Source organism: Neopsephotus bourkii, unplaced genomic scaffold (genome assembly GCF_033783945.1).
Source record: "Neopsephotus bourkii isolate Nb327-2 ecotype Australia unplaced genomic scaffold, CSIRO-AGI_Nbou_v1 NB_941, whole genome shotgun sequence".
Lineage (NCBI taxonomy): Eukaryota > Metazoa > Chordata > Aves > Psittaciformes > Psittacidae > Neopsephotus > Neopsephotus bourkii.
This window is the reverse complement of record NW_026901435.1, coordinates 3,380,445-3,400,217: the sequence shown is the minus strand read 5'-3', so window position 1 is coordinate 3,400,217 and position 19,773 is coordinate 3,380,445. Positions and strand designations below refer to the sequence as shown.

General features: G+C 36.9%; 1 protein-coding gene across 3 annotated transcripts in view; it reads right to left on the bottom strand.

Annotated features, from left to right (window-relative positions):
• IMPG1 (interphotoreceptor matrix proteoglycan 1) overlaps positions 1-19,773 on the bottom strand; it is a 60,033-nt gene that overhangs the window by 11,597 nt on the left and 28,663 nt on the right. For all 3 annotated transcript variants that reach the window (XM_061358389.1, XM_061358390.1, XM_061358391.1), the window contains 4 exons: positions 19,606-19,626; positions 17,969-18,222; positions 16,463-16,539; positions 15,090-15,600 (listed from right to left, as the gene is read on the bottom strand). In XM_061358389.1, coding sequence (XP_061214373.1) covers positions 15,090-15,600; positions 16,463-16,539; positions 17,969-18,222; positions 19,606-19,626 — 863 coding nt within the window. The remainder of the gene's footprint in view (positions 1-15,089; positions 15,601-16,462; positions 16,540-17,968; positions 18,223-19,605; positions 19,627-19,773) is intronic.

Here is a 19,773-nt window from a genome sequence, read left to right as displayed (position 1 = left end):
CCTTAAGAAATCACCTGCTGCACATGAAGCAGCCATGTAATTAGATGCTGAACTCTTGAGGTCCTCATTGAGGCTTGGTGTGGAACTAGGATGTGTGGTAGCTATAGCTGAAATCCAAATCTAAAGCATGATGTATGAGAGTCTGAATTGGGCTTACAGCTATCTGGCCACAATGACTTCACAGAACACTGTGACTTCCAAGCAACTGTCATCAACCCAAGCTGACAGCTTGTCCTTTTCCAGTGTTATAGTTATGTAGACTCTTCACGTGGGACTTTCAGCAGCCCCCTCCTGGTAAAATTCGCTTATCAGTTGATAGCAAAGAAGTTTGTCTCCAATTTGAACTCTTCAATTCCCTATGCACTAATTTCCTCCTCCCAGTGGCCAGTGAAGGTAGTAAAGGAAAGCAAACTTCTGCATTGGGAATTGTCTCTACTGAAGATGTCAACTATCCTGTCCGTGGCACATCAGTTTCCCATGGGTGTTCTTTGTGTCTCTTTCAGTTTCCTTGCTTCTGAACAAACGAGGCTCAGTTTTTTGCTCACTGTATTGCCGATTTGGGAACAAATTTACATTTTTAATAAGGAAAAGCTTAGTACAAGATAGCTGTCTATTTTCTTGATGCTTAATTTAACAGCACATACAAACTCTTTCCTTTCTCCCTGAAGCTACAATACCTTGGTCTAATGTGGATTATTTTCTATAGAGCCCCATTCTGCTAAGCTGACCACACTTCTCAAAACATCAAGGAATCCTTCTAAGGCATGGTATGTGGTTTTACTAGGATTAGATGCTTGAAAAGAATTTTCTCCCATCTGGTTACCACTTTGCATAAGCCTATGTTAAGAGATGCTACATATATTTTTATCCTCTTTATTGTTTGTTTTATTATGTGTGTTATAGTGTGTGTGTGTATATATATATATGGTGATTCAGTGACAGAAGTATAAAGAGATAAAACACATGCTAATAAAATAAGTTAATACAAAAACAATAAATAGTATAATAACAATATAAATATAAAATAAATATTTATAAATAATAGTATCAATAGTAATAAATTAAGTAAAACACATAATAGACTGACCAGTGGTTATACTATTAGAATAGACTGTGCGAGAGCTAGATTTATTTTTTGGCTCTACTTCAAATTCCTGCTCGGGAGTCTTAAGGATACACCTTCAGGTGGTATTGAACTCTCTTCTAGAAAGTATCTAAAGATGAGATGCATTCTCTAAGCCAATATTTTTTTGCTCCTTTTTCAGTCAATAGTGAGATATTTATCTCACTTGAAGAAAACCATCCAAATATTCTGCATTTTTTGAAGTGCCTGTATATTTCTGTTGACTTCAGAACATACACAGCAAATTCATGTATGATGCCTGCTTTTCCGCTTACATAGTCTCTGCTATGTATATCAATCTCTTCAGCTCCTTGTGGCACTACTGTAAGGTCAGTGATTTCCCTGATGTGCTCTGATGTATGACAAGGAGTATTGAAATTTTTTGAAAATGGGAAACACTTTCCATTGTGTACTAGTTAGAAACTCTGAGCAGGGCAGTATGGTTCTGGCCCTGGAGAAGGCTCAGAGCATTTTACTCTGGAACACCCCTGACAAGGTGTTACTGGAGACTTGCTCCTCCTACTCCTAGTTCCAAGGTTTTCTCTTCCTTACAAGTGTTTTGCATGCCCCAGCTAATGGAAGAACTTGACTTTTTTTGTCTGTTCTGTGGGGAAGTGAACTTCTAGAAACAATATTCTGAAGCAGAACTCCTCAGGTAAAGCAGGCTGGAAGTAAAGTTATTACAGCTGCTTCTATTTATGCAGTCACTACATCAGTAACTAGTGCAAATGTTATTCTGTTATGTTGTTCTTTCAGATGAGTTTATTTGTATATTAATACTTGGTTTTGATAGCTATTGAGTAATAGACGCCAAGGTGCTGAGGAGTATAAGGTAAATTTTTGCTAGAGCAAATTTTAATCATAGCAGCAGTGCATGTTCTCATAGCTACATGTAAAAAAGCATTCTAGAAACAAGATATGCACTACTCTGACAGGGGTAATCAGGGAAAGGACAACTTCCATTTCACTGCTTTCCAGATGCATAAAATATTGCAACTGCCTTGCAAGATGTTGCCCCTGTTTTGAAGACCAGGTTATTAGCTCCTGTTACATGTTCTTGCAGGATTCCCCTGTTATCTTGCACCTCAAAGTAGGGTAGTCATCAAAGAGAGTTTCCAAACTGTCCTGGGCAGCTGCTGCTGATGGACAAACATTTTGTTATGACTTGGCTCATCAGAACAAATCAGTAGGCGTTGAGTGCAGCCAAGACTCTCCAGAGACCAGGTTTTAGGGGAGACAACTGCAAAGCAATGGAATCCCACATGGGATACATATTTTGCCTTTAACACTAGCTGGCTGATGGCAAGTTAATGAAGATCACTCATCTCCATCAATATTTAGTACTTCTTTCCCATATGGGACAAGACAAATTTTTATAGTCAGTTGCTTGCACGAAAACGTCTTTCCCCAAGCGCCTCACTTTAACTGGCAGAATATTTGGAAACCAGAATGATTTAGCTGACAAAAATTCCCACTTGATAAGAGTCTATATTTCACCTACATTGAGTTTGATATGTAGGGCTGAGTTCTAATTCATATTTATCAGCAGTGAACATCTTACCTTCCACATGATGAGCCCCTCCCATCCCCTTACCACATCCCCAGTGGCTGTTCATGACATGAAATATGTTAAATTTTGTATGCTTATGTACAAAATAGCAAAAAAGCCTAGAGCACTGGTGATTCTGGAGAAGATGCTGAAGTACACTGCTAACATGAAGCATCTGTGGGATGAGATGCAGAAAAATCCCAAGTGGTGCATTCTCCCTTACTGCAAGGCCAGACTATGCTGATCTGGAACAGGACCACAACGTGTGTATGGCAAATTCCCATTTAAATTAGCACAGATATGCGGTCTCCTTTTATTTGTTGCAATACGTAATTTACAGTACTGACAGTGTAATACAAGGCCTACAGTCCTAGTCCCTCCAGCCCTAGAAAGCACCCAGAAAAGAATAGCAAATTGCTGTATTGCTGTGCATGCTGCATAAAACACCAAATGCTGCACCAGAGCTTGGTGCCCTAATACTTCTTTGAGAACTCTTGTCATGTCCTCGTGTTTCTTGTGTAATCAAGGATATGGACAGATTAGAGAAGAAAAGCCTAGCGATGGTCTCTGTTTACAAAGCTCTTGCTGTTACTTGTTATGCTGATAGGGAGTGAGAGTCACTTATTAGTTAAGGGAACTCAGAACAGATTTCTTAGCATTAGTGCCTGAGGCATTAATGCAGGATGATGTACTGATGGGATCAACCTGCAGCTCCAGAGCAACCTTCTCTCAGCATGGCAGCATACACATGGTCATGACTGATAGTATTTGTCAGGCACATTGTATTTTAGAAAAAGTTAACTACAGGAGAAAAAAGTACTGGAATGGCTTTGAAATTGCAGCAAGTTTGAAGCAGAATAAGCATATATATTATGCATTTGGCAAATAGCCGTGCAAGTATATATGTGTGTGTGTGTGTGTGTGTGTGTGTATCTGTATATAGAGATAGTCTATGCATAGATTATAAAGGTCTTCTGGCATCCTCTTATTACAAGCAAAGTAACTTAAAACACCTTGAGAGTATACCAAGATGATCTCAGTGCATGTAACACCTGTGTTCACATGTTGCCATTTCTTATCAGTCACTGTTTCTCCAGCTGAAATATATAAGACAGTGACTGACCACAGAGGTGGTGTTAGACTTTGCAATGTGAAAGTAAATGGGCTCCCATAAAAGGCTTCTGAGAGCTTAGTGAAGCACAGCACCAGCCCTGAACACAGTGGTTACTGTCCCCTTCTGTTGGTTACACGTTTTCTAATGTGCATCACGTTACTATTGCAAGACTTGCAACTTACTGAATTAAAATATACTCCAAAAGTAACCATGTTACATTAAGGTTAAACAATAGAATGGCATTAAAAACAGCTGTCAGCAATGAAAAACTCAATTTGAACTCTCAGCCACCACTGACCCTCCCAAAGAGACGTTCACTGAACTCTCCAGATGTCTTTTTCATATTACATGGACAATATTGTACTGAAGAGAGTGTAATAGCTGAAGTTAAACTGCGGTTGGCAAAGATGTATAAGCACTGAATTAAGAGGCAATTTCCTGGGTGCATTGCTATATTAAATCTTCCTAAAAAGAGTGCTGCATACCGGCTTTTATTCCCAGCTGAGGGAGTAAAATACATAGGTTTGACTTATCAGAAAGAATCAACTTCTATTTCAACAGCTTTATTTCATTTCAGGTATCTAATTAGTTGGTTCTCTTACATTTTTTTAAAGTGAGGAAACCTTTTATAATTGACCATGAATAAGGAGTTATTGTTGGGGAAAGGTCAAATTGTCATGAGACATTTTTCTAATGGGTTTGTGTTAATAAGCAGACCCAGAAGATTATGCATTAAGAGGTCCTGGCATTTCATTTCACTCATGAGCTTAATAAGCACTGACATTTCCTATTGGCAATAGAAAATTTTCCAGTCCACTGACAAATATTGTTCTGTATATGAAGGTTACAGTATTGCAATGTGCATATATATATTTGTACATTTGCTGGCTGAAGAAAATAACTAATAAGGGAAAAAGTGTGCAATGAAGAGACTGGTCCATAATGCAGGGTGAGAATCTCCTTAGGGCAGCTATGCTGGTATAGATACCAGATGGACTGGTACATCAAGGAGCTGTATTCAAATCTACATTTTTTTTTGTTGGTGCCTGAAATGCCACAAATCCCTGAATGCAGGACTGTTGTGTACAAACAAATAATGAAGTGCTGAATTTGTGTTTGAGGTCTTTCATTTTTAACTAGGACACAAGTAAGATGAGGATTAAGAGAATTAAGAGTCTCATTAAGCCAGCATGTCACAACAAATATCTTGCAGCACATAATTATTAACTTTGTCTTTTTAACTGTAAAACCAAGGCAGAAGAGCCAGACTGATCTACAGCTGTCATTCTGTCTGTCAATATGAGCCAGGTTCAGTGTCCAGTGAAACCAACAGACCTCTTTCTCCACTTGACTCCAGTGAATCTCAGTGCACTGGGAGTGAATGCCATCTCTTCTCCAACTCCAGTCCTAAAATTTCTTGTATCTCTTGACTTTTTTTCCTTAGCATCCTTGCTGGCACTTTTTGAGGAGCCTGTTTTTCTCGCAGGACAGCCTGATGGCTGCAGCTCTAGCTCTACTTCTGTGTAGCGCTCTGTGTAACTTAAGTTAAATAAGAATGCCTAAGTTTATTCTGAAAATTTTCTTATCTTGCAGCTGTGCTTTACCATCATGTTCTCACCACCAAAGGTGCAATGAATGTCATTCCGACATGCTGTCACAAGAGGATAAAATACTACTTAGCAACGATAATCTCCTTTCATTATTCTCAGAACATTTCAGTTCTACCTGATACTCTGAAAACTAAGAGGATAACATAAAATTTGCAAAATGAGTACCTGAAGAGCTAAAATACTGTGAATTCAGGGGCTGAGCAACTAGTTTGCTATTCTCTTGTCTATGTTAATTATGAAAGAATCTTCCAAGGATGCGTTAGCTGGGCTTTGCACACTGGCATCAAGGCTCACCTTCTGTGTGGTAAAACTGGGTAGCCTCTTTTACTGAGTCATGCTTAGCTGAGTAATTTGGCCAGAGCACCAGACTGTGTGTTTGATTTGGAGTGTTTGCTCCAAATAACACAGAGTTATGATATGACCCTCATCTCACATCAGTATCCTTATCAATTCCTTTTTTTTTTTTTTTTTTTTTGCAGGTCAGTAATGTTATACATTTCTGCAATGACTGAAGAAATGAAAAGCAAAGAATTCTTCACTTGTCCCTCAAAGATGCATAAAGATTTAAAGTACATCATTAAGAACAAAGCCAAGACCTGACTACTTCTACTCTCCTGCAACTTTTCCCTCAGTGAAGCTAATTCTCCCTGAGAGAAGCAGAATGATGCAGCTCACAACAGTCTGACTGCCCATGAACCTTTCAGTGGTGTAAATTAGCTGGTCTTACTCAATTCACACAAAGTTTTCAGTACAAAGAAAGAAATCCCTTTATGAAATTAGGGTTAATATTTTCGTTGATCCATCTCTCCTTGGGAAATGCAAGCTAACAGTTTTCTCCTTAAAGGTTTTGGCATGTTTTTTGAGTAAGCCTATTTCTTTAAAGCTTTGAAATATTGAAAAAATAGTTAATATGTGATATTTTTATATTTTTCAGCTTCAAAGCAGTCACTTAAGCACAATAGGTGGAAATACAATACATATGCAATTAGTAGGGAAAGCTTATTTTAGACCTGTGTCAAATTCATGTACTGAGAGACTTGACTATTAAGCTTTAAAACCTGTCATTGGCATTCTCCCGTTTCAGCAGTTCTAGAGTATTCAGCATTTCAAAAACACATAAGTACTTTGAACAAGACAGGAATAGCAGGTGCTTAAAGCACCCCCAGAACTCCAAGCAACAGTGTTTGGTTTCATTTTGCACTTAAAATATGCAATGGAAGTATCTGCAGAAAATTGGAAAACAACCAACAGTGATCTGTTAAACCTGGGTCTCAACCACCATCCCACCACAGTTTCTCCCCTGAATTCAGCAGCTGTTGCACCCGATTATGGTGACTGCTCTGCCTCTCAGTTAAGATTCAGAAACATTCATTTGCCTCAGCACGTCCCTGACTATAGCAGAAGAAAAGTCAGTAATTCCATGTGGATTGCTTTAGGTAGTTAACAGTATTCACCCTTGTAATTAAAGTCAGATTATAAGGTTGTATTCCTGTTTTTTACAAGAAAACTGTATGGACAGGTGTATAATAAGATACCTTGTATGGACAGTAGGGCAGTGGTAGATTATTTCCATAACATGACAAGTCACTTTTACCATGTAAGAACTTTTACCTCATCTGCTACTGAGATTGTTAGACAAAATGACATACTAGTGCTCAAGTGCTCTAAAAGTCAGTTTTCTAATTAAAGTCCCTGCTAAAGAAATGATTCAACTGGGTATTACACTCTTGTGAAGGAAGGAAATTAATAAGTACATTTACAGTTTAAACATGTAAAAAATGCCAGAGACCGCTGGGACTGTTATTTTTGTAAGCTATTTTGCATTGAAATTCTGCACAGTTTGCTACCATACTAAATTTATATTAAAACGTATCTTAAACAACTAAGACATGAAGCTAAACTGAGAAGTCTGGACTTCACTGGTGTTCACATTAGTGAATTAGAGAAGAAAATTGACAAGCATTGAATTTGCAAATATTAATACACATCTACATAGCAGTGGAATCAAAGCTGAATAAGAAATATCTCACTTAAGACCATAGCTTCAGGAGGATTAGAAGCTTTTATTCCTATTGTTGACTGTTTTACAGTTAAATTTGAGTTTAAACTAATGAAATCTGTGTGAAAATAACCTAAACCTGGAAACATAAAGAAGTAACCATCTAAACATTGGAAATACTCTTGCCATGCTACTGTAGTGATTTTGGAGCACCATAAATGGAGAACCTGGAATATTATTTTTGATTCATTTTACTTCAGAATAATTAGAAACAAAATGTGACAGGTTACAATACCTATCCTTCGGACATGAAAGTACCCTCCACATCCCTGCCCTCTTTCTCTATTTTTCTCCACTGTGTGACAGGAAAAAATAAAGAGCACAGTTCTGTAGGTGATGGGACCATAAGACAGTTTTGTGGTACTGAAATTTATTAGTTTGCAAAACAGTAAAAACGAAATAGAAGTCACATGATATAAATTCAAGTGATTTGTTGACCCAAGGACCTAAAAACAGAAAAGACAAACATGACATTAGAAAGTTAAAAAATGTGACTCTCTTGAAATCTTGTAATCAGATGAGCACTTTAAGATTTGTCCTGATGCTTCCAGGCATTCATTCTCCTCAAGCCACACTACTTTTTTTATTTATTATTGGAGCTTTGCAGTATCATGTAGGCTACGCTGCTTGAAAGCCCATCATTCCAAATTGCATGGCATTAAAAATGGTTATTAGAAGAATGTTTGGCCATAAATAAAATTTTTACTATAAACTCAGCTATCTGTTATCAGCACCACAATTCCACAAGTATTATATTCTACAACACTTCAACTTAGAAAGAAAAGTAAATCCACCAAATGGGTAAGAATGGAGAGGAAACCTAAGCATAAAATGAACAAGAAAGGAATCTTTTGCATTCAGGGTTGGTTTAATCATATTCTTACTAATGCAGATAATGATCTTACCATTCTACAAAATGAAAGTGAAATTTCTACATCATTCTAATTTACACCTGCATATCACTGCTTTAAATTGTGTTTACTCCTGTCCTCTACATACCTTTCTGTAAAGTTGCATTAACAAAACAGCGTTAAGAACTTGTTGAAAAGAATGCATGTTACTGTAAAGCAGAAGTCAGAACTTATCTCCCCATTCCCCCCCCCCCTTTTTTTTTTAATTGCAATATGAAAATATATGAGATCTATCCTGGCAGGAGTTCTGCACATTCTAGAGATTCACAAATGCGAACTCTATTATATTTAGTATAAACATTATTACAAATTTGTCTCCTTTTAAGGTTTTTATGTATTTTTGTTTGTTGATTTTAAATACTATAGCATCTTTCAAACTGCAGAACAAACACCTTAAATAGGTATTGGCATCAGTGCCAATTATGTGAGTCATCTCAGGTACAGCTGAGAAAAGCAAAGTTGGAAGGCCTGAGCCCTCTCTCCAGATAGAGATACATAACTCCATCTAGAGACGTGATTCAAAGCACCTAAGTTACAACTTGCCTATACTAGTCTAATACAGGTGGCATGAGTTATCTGCTAACAAGGAACTGACTATTAAAGTTTCCAATCTGAGCTCAGGTGGAGTTTCTTAAGCTGGAAGGAAATGGAATCCCCCAAAGTGAGAACTGTAATAATTATAGAAAATAAAATATTTAATACCATTTATCATAATACATTATTTCTCAAATCCAGCTTTTCTAGGAAGACTAAAGATTATTAATGAGTGAGGGAAATGTATTATTTAAGGCATGTTACTCTCAGCAGTGCCACTCCGATATTTGTTCCAACAGGACTACATTACATCTAAACTTTAAATAGTTTCATTCATTTATGACCTGGCAAACGGTACTTTTCCTCCCCCAGCTCAAAAGTCTCTATTGTTTTAAAATATTTTTTATTATTTTACTACTCTATTGGTCACAGGTTTTTATATAACTTTATTCAAGGCATTAATATATTAAAGTTATTTGTGATACTGGATTTTCAAATTCTGAACTTATTTCTGGCCTTTTTATATCCAATTTTTATCGGAGGATTAGAATTACTGTAATCATGTCTGAAGACAGTAAACTTCCTCAAAGAAGTTTCTAGCCCTGGAGTTCTAAAGAAAATTAGTTTTCTGGAACAAAGTGCAAAGACTCCACATGCAGCAATAGCTACATGCGCTCCTGGAGGGAGAGCTCCTTTATGCACAGTGACAAAGATGAAGAAAAATTATGGGTGGTTTGTAGGCTGTCAGGTTTTAATGTTATCACATGGCAAGCGCACCTTCCCTCCTCTTCTGGGTCTTGAGCCTTTGTGGCTGCTCCTGTTTTCATAGGAAACAGGCAAGAGAACTTTCCCGTTTTTCCACTTTAGATCTAATCTCTGAACACTGCCAGAAAGGTTGGTTTTAACACAAGATGGGATCTGAAACTGAAATGTATGAAAGCTTGTATTACATGTGTTACATCTCACTCATGGTGGAGGGCTACCTACAACCAATGTAAAGCTTACTTAAATGAATAGGTTGTAAGTCACCAGTATTACGGTGAAAGAGGAGAGAGGGAGATGATTAGTTTGGAGAGAAATAACATGAACCCAGAAGGGAACAATCCTCAGGGAAATGCTAATTATACAAGAAGTGAAAGCATTCAGGAAACAAGTACTGAAGGTTCATTAGTGTTGGGAGTCTAAAATGACACATGAAGTTCATGAGAACCTCATTGCAGAAACAATGGCGTTGACTAGCAATATGCAGTGATGACTGTGTGAGAAAAGCCCCAGGTGTGTGTGTAGAATATGAGACTCTGGTCCTTGTGGAAACAATGGAATAGCAATGTGTGTCTGTGTCTGGGGAAGAGACTTAAAAATAAAAAATAGAAGTGAACAAGTGCCAGAACACTGAGGTGGAGAATGAGGTGTTACATTTTTTCATTATACAGGTAGCTCAAATTTGCCTCAGGATCAACAAATTTTCTTGCCAGAAATATAAATTGTTTTCTGTACTTCACACAGTAATTTCAATGAGTCATTGGAGCTACCAATTGCATATAAAGTTTCATTTGTTTTGGTTAATGTTTACACATTTATATCTTGTATTTGGAGAGGTATAAGAAATCATATTTGAAGGAAGCAAAACTTAACTTTAAATTAAAACTGAATGATTGGATAGCTTAATAATTTAAACAAGTGATGTGTTAAACTGGGAAAATATTTAGCATTGTTTCTCTTGTATATTTTTGCTTGGATTAGCCGTTTCATTTTAGCATGTTTAATTATGTTTTGAAGATGTGATGCAGGTTTTGTTCTATTCACATTGTTCCTGCTGTACCTAGCATGGTGATAGTTGAGCAGTAGGCTATCATTACATCTTTGCCGTACACTAATCACTTACTCCAATATGTTTAGGACTCTTCAGGATACCTGTAGTATTCTGAGTGAGCTATTCCAACTTTATCACAACAAGGAAGACACTATGCACATTTTCTTAAATCTAACATATCTTAATATGGGCCTGCTGAAACTTTTGCATTCAGCCTCATCTTCAATTCACAGATAACTTTTAGGCTAAAATCATACATAATGCTTGAGAAAATGACAAAGCTACACCTACCTGTTTACTTCTCCAGTCATTGGACTGAAGCAGCACCTTCGTGAAAAGCATTCTTTGCACATCTGAAGCAGCAAGCAAGAAGTGAAAGGACACAGAGAAAAGCTGTTGAGGGAGAATGTTAAGAAAATCTTGTCAGTTTATGATCAAAGAAAACATACGAAAAGCAGGAAAACATGCAAGGAAACAGGGGAGTTCTTTACCTTGTATAACCATAGATGGAGAAAAACTGCCGAGTCTCCCTGTCACAAAGGATGGGTGAATTCCAATCCTGGGAACATTCAGAGTGGTTCTTGAAAGAAGTAATGGGACTTTCTTTTCCATCACAATGCTGGTTATGCCAAACAGAAAGCTATGCTAAGTACAGATGGTGCTTAGGCAGCTGGAGATGAACCAGATGCAGAAAGAATCCCCAGACATCCAGAAAACAGTTTTTTCTAGACTGCTTAGAAATAGTAGTGAGTGAGGAGAGCACAACTGAATTAAGTGCTGGGCAGTAGGAAGACATGACACAAGGCTGTGTGAATATACGAGGGTAATTACAGAAATTAATGAGGCTTTTATCAGTTTCACATACAGAAATGTGACCCCTGTCTACTCATCAGTCAGTTTCTCACAGTAAAAAAACTCCTCTGTGACACACCCTGCAGAGTCTTCTCTTAGAGTCTTCTGGAAAGCTTGAGAATGATCCAGGCTTGTGAGACTGAGATGTAGTACAACAGAGTAGCTGAAGTGTATTACTGCTACCTTTATTTTGTTCTATGCTTCTGGAATAATTGCTCCAGAAATAATGCGTCCTCTGACGGTCAGGAGATTTACCTGTGTTGTATATTTTTTTAGTAGCTGCAGTTAAAACAAAGTCAAATTACAATTCTCCTTACTGTTTAGGAAGTAGAACTATATCATTCATTGTTGTTGCAGACTTCATGAACTCTTTTATCACTTTATATATTTGTTTGTGTTTGTTTTACTGATGAAGTGTTATTGCTTTTTGAAATAACAATCTGTCTAATACATTACAGAAATGTCTTCCTTTCTGAATGGTCATACTGTTTTAGGTAGAGTCACAAGAAGACCACAGAAGCATAAAAGAAATTTAACCATATTGAAGACATACTGATGTGTTAACTCCAGAGGGGGAAATGTATGAAGAAGAAAGATGAATGTTAGAGAACAGTGAAGAGATATCCTCTCAGAAAGTAGAAAAAAGCAGAGGTTTTGCAGTGATTTTAAATGAAAAACGGAAAGAGCTGAGATTTTACAGGATCTACAGCAAACCTTTCTGAGTAGTCAAATTTTTAAACCATGACATCTGATCCACGCAGTCCAGATTTTTTCAGTAAGAGGGTTTGTCTCTGAATTCTATTGTAAAATCTCAGTCAGAATTTAATATTCAAAGGTTAGGCTTACATTAAAGCATCTTCCTAGTAGTTCTGGGCTACTTTGAGGAGTAGAGTAAATGCCATCACTATTTGGCCAGCATGGCTGTTTAATCCTCACTGGTCTGCTCTTTACCTGCACCACAGACAGCATCACTGTCCTGAACAAGCACAGAACCACGTGAAAGAAGCTTCACAACTGCTTCTGGCTCATTCCTCCCACTGGTTTCCCAAGACTGACAAATCCCATCCTGCATGTCTTAGAAGGATACTTCTTGTTAGTTCGACTCTTCATCCCTCACCTGTTTTTCACTTTCCTTTTCCTACATGTTGTATGCAGAACTTTGCATCTATTTGTTTGTGTAAAGCTGAGTTCAATTATCTTTTAAGGAGCTGTGAAAGAATTTTTTTTATTGCTTTGATTAGTGATCTCACATAGGGATCTCACATAGGCATAATTAAAGTATTTGGTGTAGGTCACAGACATTCAATGTTCATGAGTCTGTAGTAATGTTCAGCCTACAGTTGCACAATGATAACCCATGCAATGAAGTCTGTCTGTGAAACATAGCTGATGGGGAGACCTAAAAGAACCTCAGATAATGTTATTTCTTGTAGCCATGACTTCCTTTCATGGTAAAGAAGAGTGAACTTAAAGTTCTAAACATGTGATGAAGAAAATTTGCTCCACCTTCTGGACTGAAAGGTGAGAAAATGGCTGGGAATTAATGTAGTAGAAGTGAAGGCAGCTGTTCAGACCTTAACCTTCTGTCCAAGCTCATACAGAACTAAGTAGTTCCTGCTGTTTCACACCAGCAACAGTTAAAAGTTTGGGTTTTGTGATTTTTGTTTGTTTGCTTGGGTTTCAAAAAATGCTACTAAGAAACACAGTTATGAAATGCAGCCAGGCACAATGTGTGAAATATTCTGTGCCTAATAGTGAGTAATTTTGCTTGCCATATTAAAATTAATATCACCAACACTGTTGACATTAATAAGACCTCTCTCATAAATGTTGTCAAGTCCTGAATTTCCAAATCAAATTCTATCAGCTCCTATGAAATATACAACATTCAGGGAAAGAAAAAAAAAAAAAAAAAGCCCACAGGGAATGCTGTACTCAGAACTGCCAAATAAAAAAAAAACCAACACAAAAACCCCCCCAAAACTGTAAAGGAATTTTAGAGAGTATACATTATTTACCCTTCTCTAAACTTAGTAAGTAGATTTTTAACCTCTCTCTTCTGTTAAGCTTGCAGTGTGTTCTGTGTACTACAAGGTTTTAAATGAATATAATAACTCCAGCTTTGTGTCATTGCTAATAAGGTGTCCTTTCTTTTTAGACAGGGAACAATTATTTTTTCCTGCTACTCAGCTGCAGAGATACTGAAGGAATTCTTGTGTTGTAGTGCTTGTTTTAGACATAACTTGTGTTCAGAGAGGAGCAACAAGGCAGTGGGCCTTATTTTGGGGAAGTTATTTTTTACAGTTCTAGTCAGTTTGCTCTGTCTCTCAGATGACAGTTTCCAACCCAAATGTGCAACAAATAATTCCTTAAAATAGTGTTTAAAGGATCAGTACCATGTGTTTACAGGAGCAAACATGCAGTTACAGAAGATCCACACCTCTTTAAACAAACAATTCCATGCTGTGTGGGCACAGGTAATAATGGCTTTAGGAAAAAGAAAAACCTTGATGTAGATTTTTTTACCTCATTTCAAATTATATGAGAAAGATTGAAGAAATTTGTAGGCAAGTGGTGAACTTTCCGTTTTTATAATACTTGCTTAAATTTCCTTTGGTCTGATATTTGCCTGATGACATTGAAACTCACTAAACTATTTAATGTATCACCTCTGAGAATCATTTAATAACACAGAATGTAACCTTCATTTTGAACTGACGTATCAGACCCTATGCAAGACTCAAATGAACTGTGGTCCTACACTCTCACTCAGAAACAATCAAGCAAGCTTGACCCCTGGGGCCAGGGAGAGGTCCACCTCCAATATCCTTCCTCCCATCCAGTGAAAAACAGTGAGGCAGTAACTGTAATAAATTACAATAAGGAAATTCTTTACAATTTTAGATCTGAAGACAATGAATAAAACTAGTATCTTCACCGAAAATTACTCTGTATTTTTGGTGAGACTCTGCTTCTCTTCAGTCATTTGGAGCTGTTAGGATACAAGGTTTGTCAGCTATGTAGCAAATTGCAAAATAGACATGCGACTTTATGTGGGTTTTATGACGTCAAATCCTTAACCCGATGAGTGAACACAATGAAAAATGCCTGTAATTTTTGACCTCCTGCAAATGTAAGACTTTTCCACGGTTATAATGAATGTTATTTATAGGTATGCTATGCTGTTATTTGAAGGTATGATACGCTTTTATCAGTAGGACTATAAGAATTTTTGCCATAATATCCTTTACAAGGCATGCCTCATGTTTAGGCATTTGTTGCTGAGTTGTTGTTGGGGTTTTTGTTTGCTTGTTTGTTTTTTTCTTCGACACCCCTGAAGTCAAGTACCTTAGGATTTTTTCTCAAGTAAGCATCACAAATGTAAATTTTTAACTTTTGACAATCCAGAAAAAAATTCTGTCACAGCTGAAAGGAATGATTACTGTACTTATATGAGAACTCTTTGTGTATTAACAACTGGATCTCTTCTACTCTCATTTATAGAAAAATCTTTTGTGTCTTACCTTGTCCAGACAGACTATCTTGGTCAACTTCCTTGAAAGGTGGTCCTGTTGTATCTGCAGCTTCAGCTCCTTCTTGCAGAAGACTAGGTGGTATAATGCTACTTGTGGTATAAAATGCCAGTGTGGTGGCCTGCTCCACTGGAGACTCATAGCCATCGGTGATTGAGTCACTGCTAGCAGAATCATCTGCTGGAGGAGGCAAATAGGAATCCTCTGGTTTTGAAGGACTACTAGTGCTACCCAGAGCACTGAAAGGCACTGTGAAACTTTGGTGGTCAGCAGAGATACCTTCTGTGTCTGGAGTAGATTTCTCCCGAAACCGTTCTCTGGAAGGTTTGGTAGGGAACACAGGTTCAGATGAAACAAAATTATTGAAGTACTCAGGATCACTGATGTCGCCACTTAGCACCGGGATTCCAGTTGTAAATTCATTGAACAGGATGTCTCCAGTTTGGCCCACTGTTGCTGGGCTGGGGTAGCCCAGTGGGAGGTCCACACTCATGGAGTCCTCCTGAAAAGGTTTATAAAAAGCAGCTTTCATTATTATGTTTAATTTTCACTGCTAAAAACACAAGTAATCTTTAGCCACATGAAGTTGCAAACAGCTAACTCAGCATGAAGTCATGAAATGTTTGGCATGAAATGTTTGGCATGTGATCCTAATCACATTTCCTGTAATTTAAAAAATGGTCAAAGAAAGATGGCTTTCACTGTCCCTGTCAATTGCTCTCTTTCTGTCATTGAAATGTACTACTGAACCTGTGAGACAGTGTAAACTTAGTAATTACAACAGGAAAAGATAATAAAGAAGTAATTTTCACCTGTAAATGGTCTAAACAATACCTCCGTTGCAGTATAGCAAGACAACATTCATCTTTACCACATTATAAAAGGCAGATATGTATTCTAGCAAAATACCCTTTTTCGATATATTTATGTACATTTTAACACTGTTTAATTAGCAGCCTTCCAGCATCTGAAGTGGGGCTATAGGGATGCTGGGAATGGAGTATTCATTAGGGACTGTAGTGATAAGACAAGGGGCAAGGGGTAATGGTTTCAAACTAAAACAGGGGAAGTTTAGATTGGATATAAGAAAGAAGCTCTTTCTTGTTAGGGTGGTGAGGCACTGGAATGGGTGGCCCAGGGAAGTTGTGAATGCTCCATCCCTGGTGGTGCTCAATGCCAAGTTGGACGAGGCCTTGGGTGCCATGGTTTAGTGTGACATGTCCCTGCCCATGGCAGGGGGGTTGGAACTAGATAATTTTAAGGTCCTTTCCAACTCTAACTATTCTATGATTCTATGAATTTCATGTTTTTCCTCAATTCATGGAGAAATAAATAAATAAACATACCAACCAGTATTAACTCACCAAATCAGGGCCTGCCAGAGGAATAGTGACCATGGCCTGGATATCATTATCAAAATCACTAGATGGTCCAATAGATTCTGGGAAAAAAAAAGAACTAAATTAAATAGTGCACATTATCTCAGCAGTGGCACCCTGAAAACTGATCAAAACAAATTTGGTAAAAACCAGTATTAAAACTGTTCTCCATAAAAAAATTACTTTTAAAAATGCATGCTAAGAAGAAAAAGGCATAAGTTTCCATTTAAGCTAGAAATTATGAGGAAACCAAGAACTTCATATACATTATTCTTTGTACTCCTTTATTTAGAATAAACAGGATAGGTTTGCAGGTAGCTGAACCATGGACAAATACTTAAAATCAGCTGGTGTGAAGCATTTGATTAAATTCACTTGGGCTATGATGACTCATTATATTGTGTTGTTCATTAAGCATAAATTCTTTTCAGTTTTACCCAACGTCCACACCATTGCTACACTCAAAGTTTTGGTTTTAGTGCCTGGTGGTTCCATTCACCCTCTCAGAGAAGCTCTTTAAACATAGTTGCATGCAAGCTGTTTTCTAAAACTGGTTATTAAAAATAACTAGTGGGGGAAAGTTGATTAAAATTGTTATTATTAAAGTGTTCTATAGCCACTGTTTCCCCCCCCCCCGTGCCTTTTAATCTACATTAAAAGATGAGATTTTATTCTTATTGAAAGTATTAGTTCATTTAAATATTTTTTTTTTGGCAAGAAAATGCTGCTCTTTGTAAATGGAACACTGCAATTTGGTGTGTGGTTTAAGATTGTTTTGGTAAATACGCATATGAAAAAACATTTTAAATTATTTTACCCATTTTTAACCCACCTTCCCAAAACTAGAGCTATGCTAGCTTTGAGAAAGATCACTGGTGCACTAAATGGGGATATTTATTAGGTGGATTAGTGAACAGGATGAAGCCTTTCAATTTTCTGCTGGAGGTCTTCACAGCCAGCTACACTTCTTCTGTGTTTCAGAGAGCAAAATGCAGTTTTATAGTACGTTTCACAGCACCGATTTTTGCTTGAGATCAAATGCTCCTTAAGGTATCTGTCTCTCTGATTTCACTGGGAGGTTAGACGGCTTCCTTACAACTGAGACTTAGCTTTCAGAAAGCTAAATTTATATTAGAGGAAGCCCTCACTTCTTATCTCATCAAGGAGACTGGGAAATTAAAATGATACTGTGAATATACATAGTATTTCTCACTCCCCACTCCTCTCTTATTTTTCTTAGTATGCAAAATATCCATCTTTTCTAAACAAACAACCAAGAAAAGTGGATTCTCCAATATGATTGGAAGTTAGGCTGTATAATTATAAAGACATTTTGCTATCAAGTTTAACTTAGATCTGTGCATCCTTGGGACACTGCAACACTTAGGAGAATGAGATACATCAAATGAAAACCACTTGTTAGAGAGCAAAGGAGACCCTATTGAAATTGCATCAGTTTGAAAATGTGGCTGGCACCGCCTGCCTACTGACCATCAGTAAACTGAAGTGTTCCAAGGTCCACTGGCAGGGACTGGTCTTCGTGGAGTGCTATGGCAACCAGTTGCTGGAGGTCTGTTACTGTGAGTTTAGTTGCTGATATCTCCCTCTCTTCCTTTGGAGAAAGTGGAATTTTTTCATTTTCAACCTTATTAGATCCAATAGTTGAGATGTCACCTGCTGTGCTTCTGATTTCTGAGCCATCTCTCTCAAAGTTTACCACATATCGTGCTACAGTGCTGCTTGACCTGCAAGAGGAAGATGCAAAAATACCCAGTGCAGCAAAATCAGTTACTGGCTGAGGATTGATTTTACAAACCAACCAACAAAAATATATGTAATCAGAACATATTACACTCTGTACAAATAATGCAGATATATTTTTTCCTAATGAGACTGTCATCTTCAAATTAGTTTTGTAATGCCTAAACCTTTATTTTTTCTATGCATAATTTTTAATTAAAATTCCAATAGTGAAGAAAATTATAAAAGTGTTCTAACATAATCCAGTTTAACCTGACCACTCAGGGACCTGCAGAAATACTAAGGTAACTGTAATTTAAGATTATTGGTTCAAACAAACATAAATGCATGCTGGTTTCACTAGAAGCCATAATCACCTATTAATTATGCAGGAAAGGGATTAAACAGTTCATAAAACTACAGATAAGCAAAAACCTTATCACATCTGGGGCTTAATTTTTTTTTTTTTTACTCTTTTTTTGAAAAACAAGAAAGTTCGCTAATATGGCAAGCAAATCACTTTTCACAATGGCAGTTTTTTTTCCAAGTCCAAATTAATATACCTTCTCTCTAGAGGTCCTTGTTTAACAGAAGTCTCAAACTTTCACCATTATTAATAAATCAATTTACATAAATGCTAAATTCACCTACTTAAAATGAAAAAAACAAAACTACATTGCAAAATATTTGTACTCCACTATGTTGCCTTTTATAATATCGAATACTATAGAGAGAGGAATCTCACTTTATGTACTATCTGCTATGTATTTACATTTGTACTACAGTGCAAGAATTCAGGAAAAGCATTAGACAATTCTTCCTTTTAAACTGCAAGTTAAACATTCTGGGAACTGCTAGACAAATTATTCCCCAGCAACACTTTTAAGCAACAACCGGCTCTGTAGCTGTTTGTATTACCAGTCAAGAATTCCCTGCATTTTGTCAATGTAGTAACTGGTCTCTTTGCCACTATATCTGCACTGCTAATGGAGATAACAAATCAAATTTTACATACTTACTGAAGATAATGTGTACCTGAGAATACTAGGAAGCAGCAGATCAAAAATGAAAATGTAAATATCAAGTTTCCCTATTTATTCTTTTCACTTTCAGTATATTACTGATAGAGATCTTTAATCATCTGTATGTTAATTTTCTTAGGTCAAACACCTTTCTTTCAGAGGGATCCTGACAAAATTTGATTACATGAACATTTCAGATTAAGGTAAAAGTTATCCCTGCTGCTTTATATCACAGATTGTGTGTGTAAGCAGAACACAGTCCATTCAGTTTGTTACATCAAGATAAAAAACATTTATCGATGTATCTATTGACATTTAATAGTCTATAAAATGATTAATCTTAATTATGTATTAAAGACAAATTACCCATCTTTCTCCTTCTTCTGTCTTCATTTCAACACATAACGAAGGGCGTGATAAAATATCGAAAAAGAAAGAAAAAAATATTAATCCACGTATACTAGGAAATCAGTTGTACATCAAAAAACATCTTTTTACAATTTATCTTCTATGTGTCGTCTATAATTTTTATCT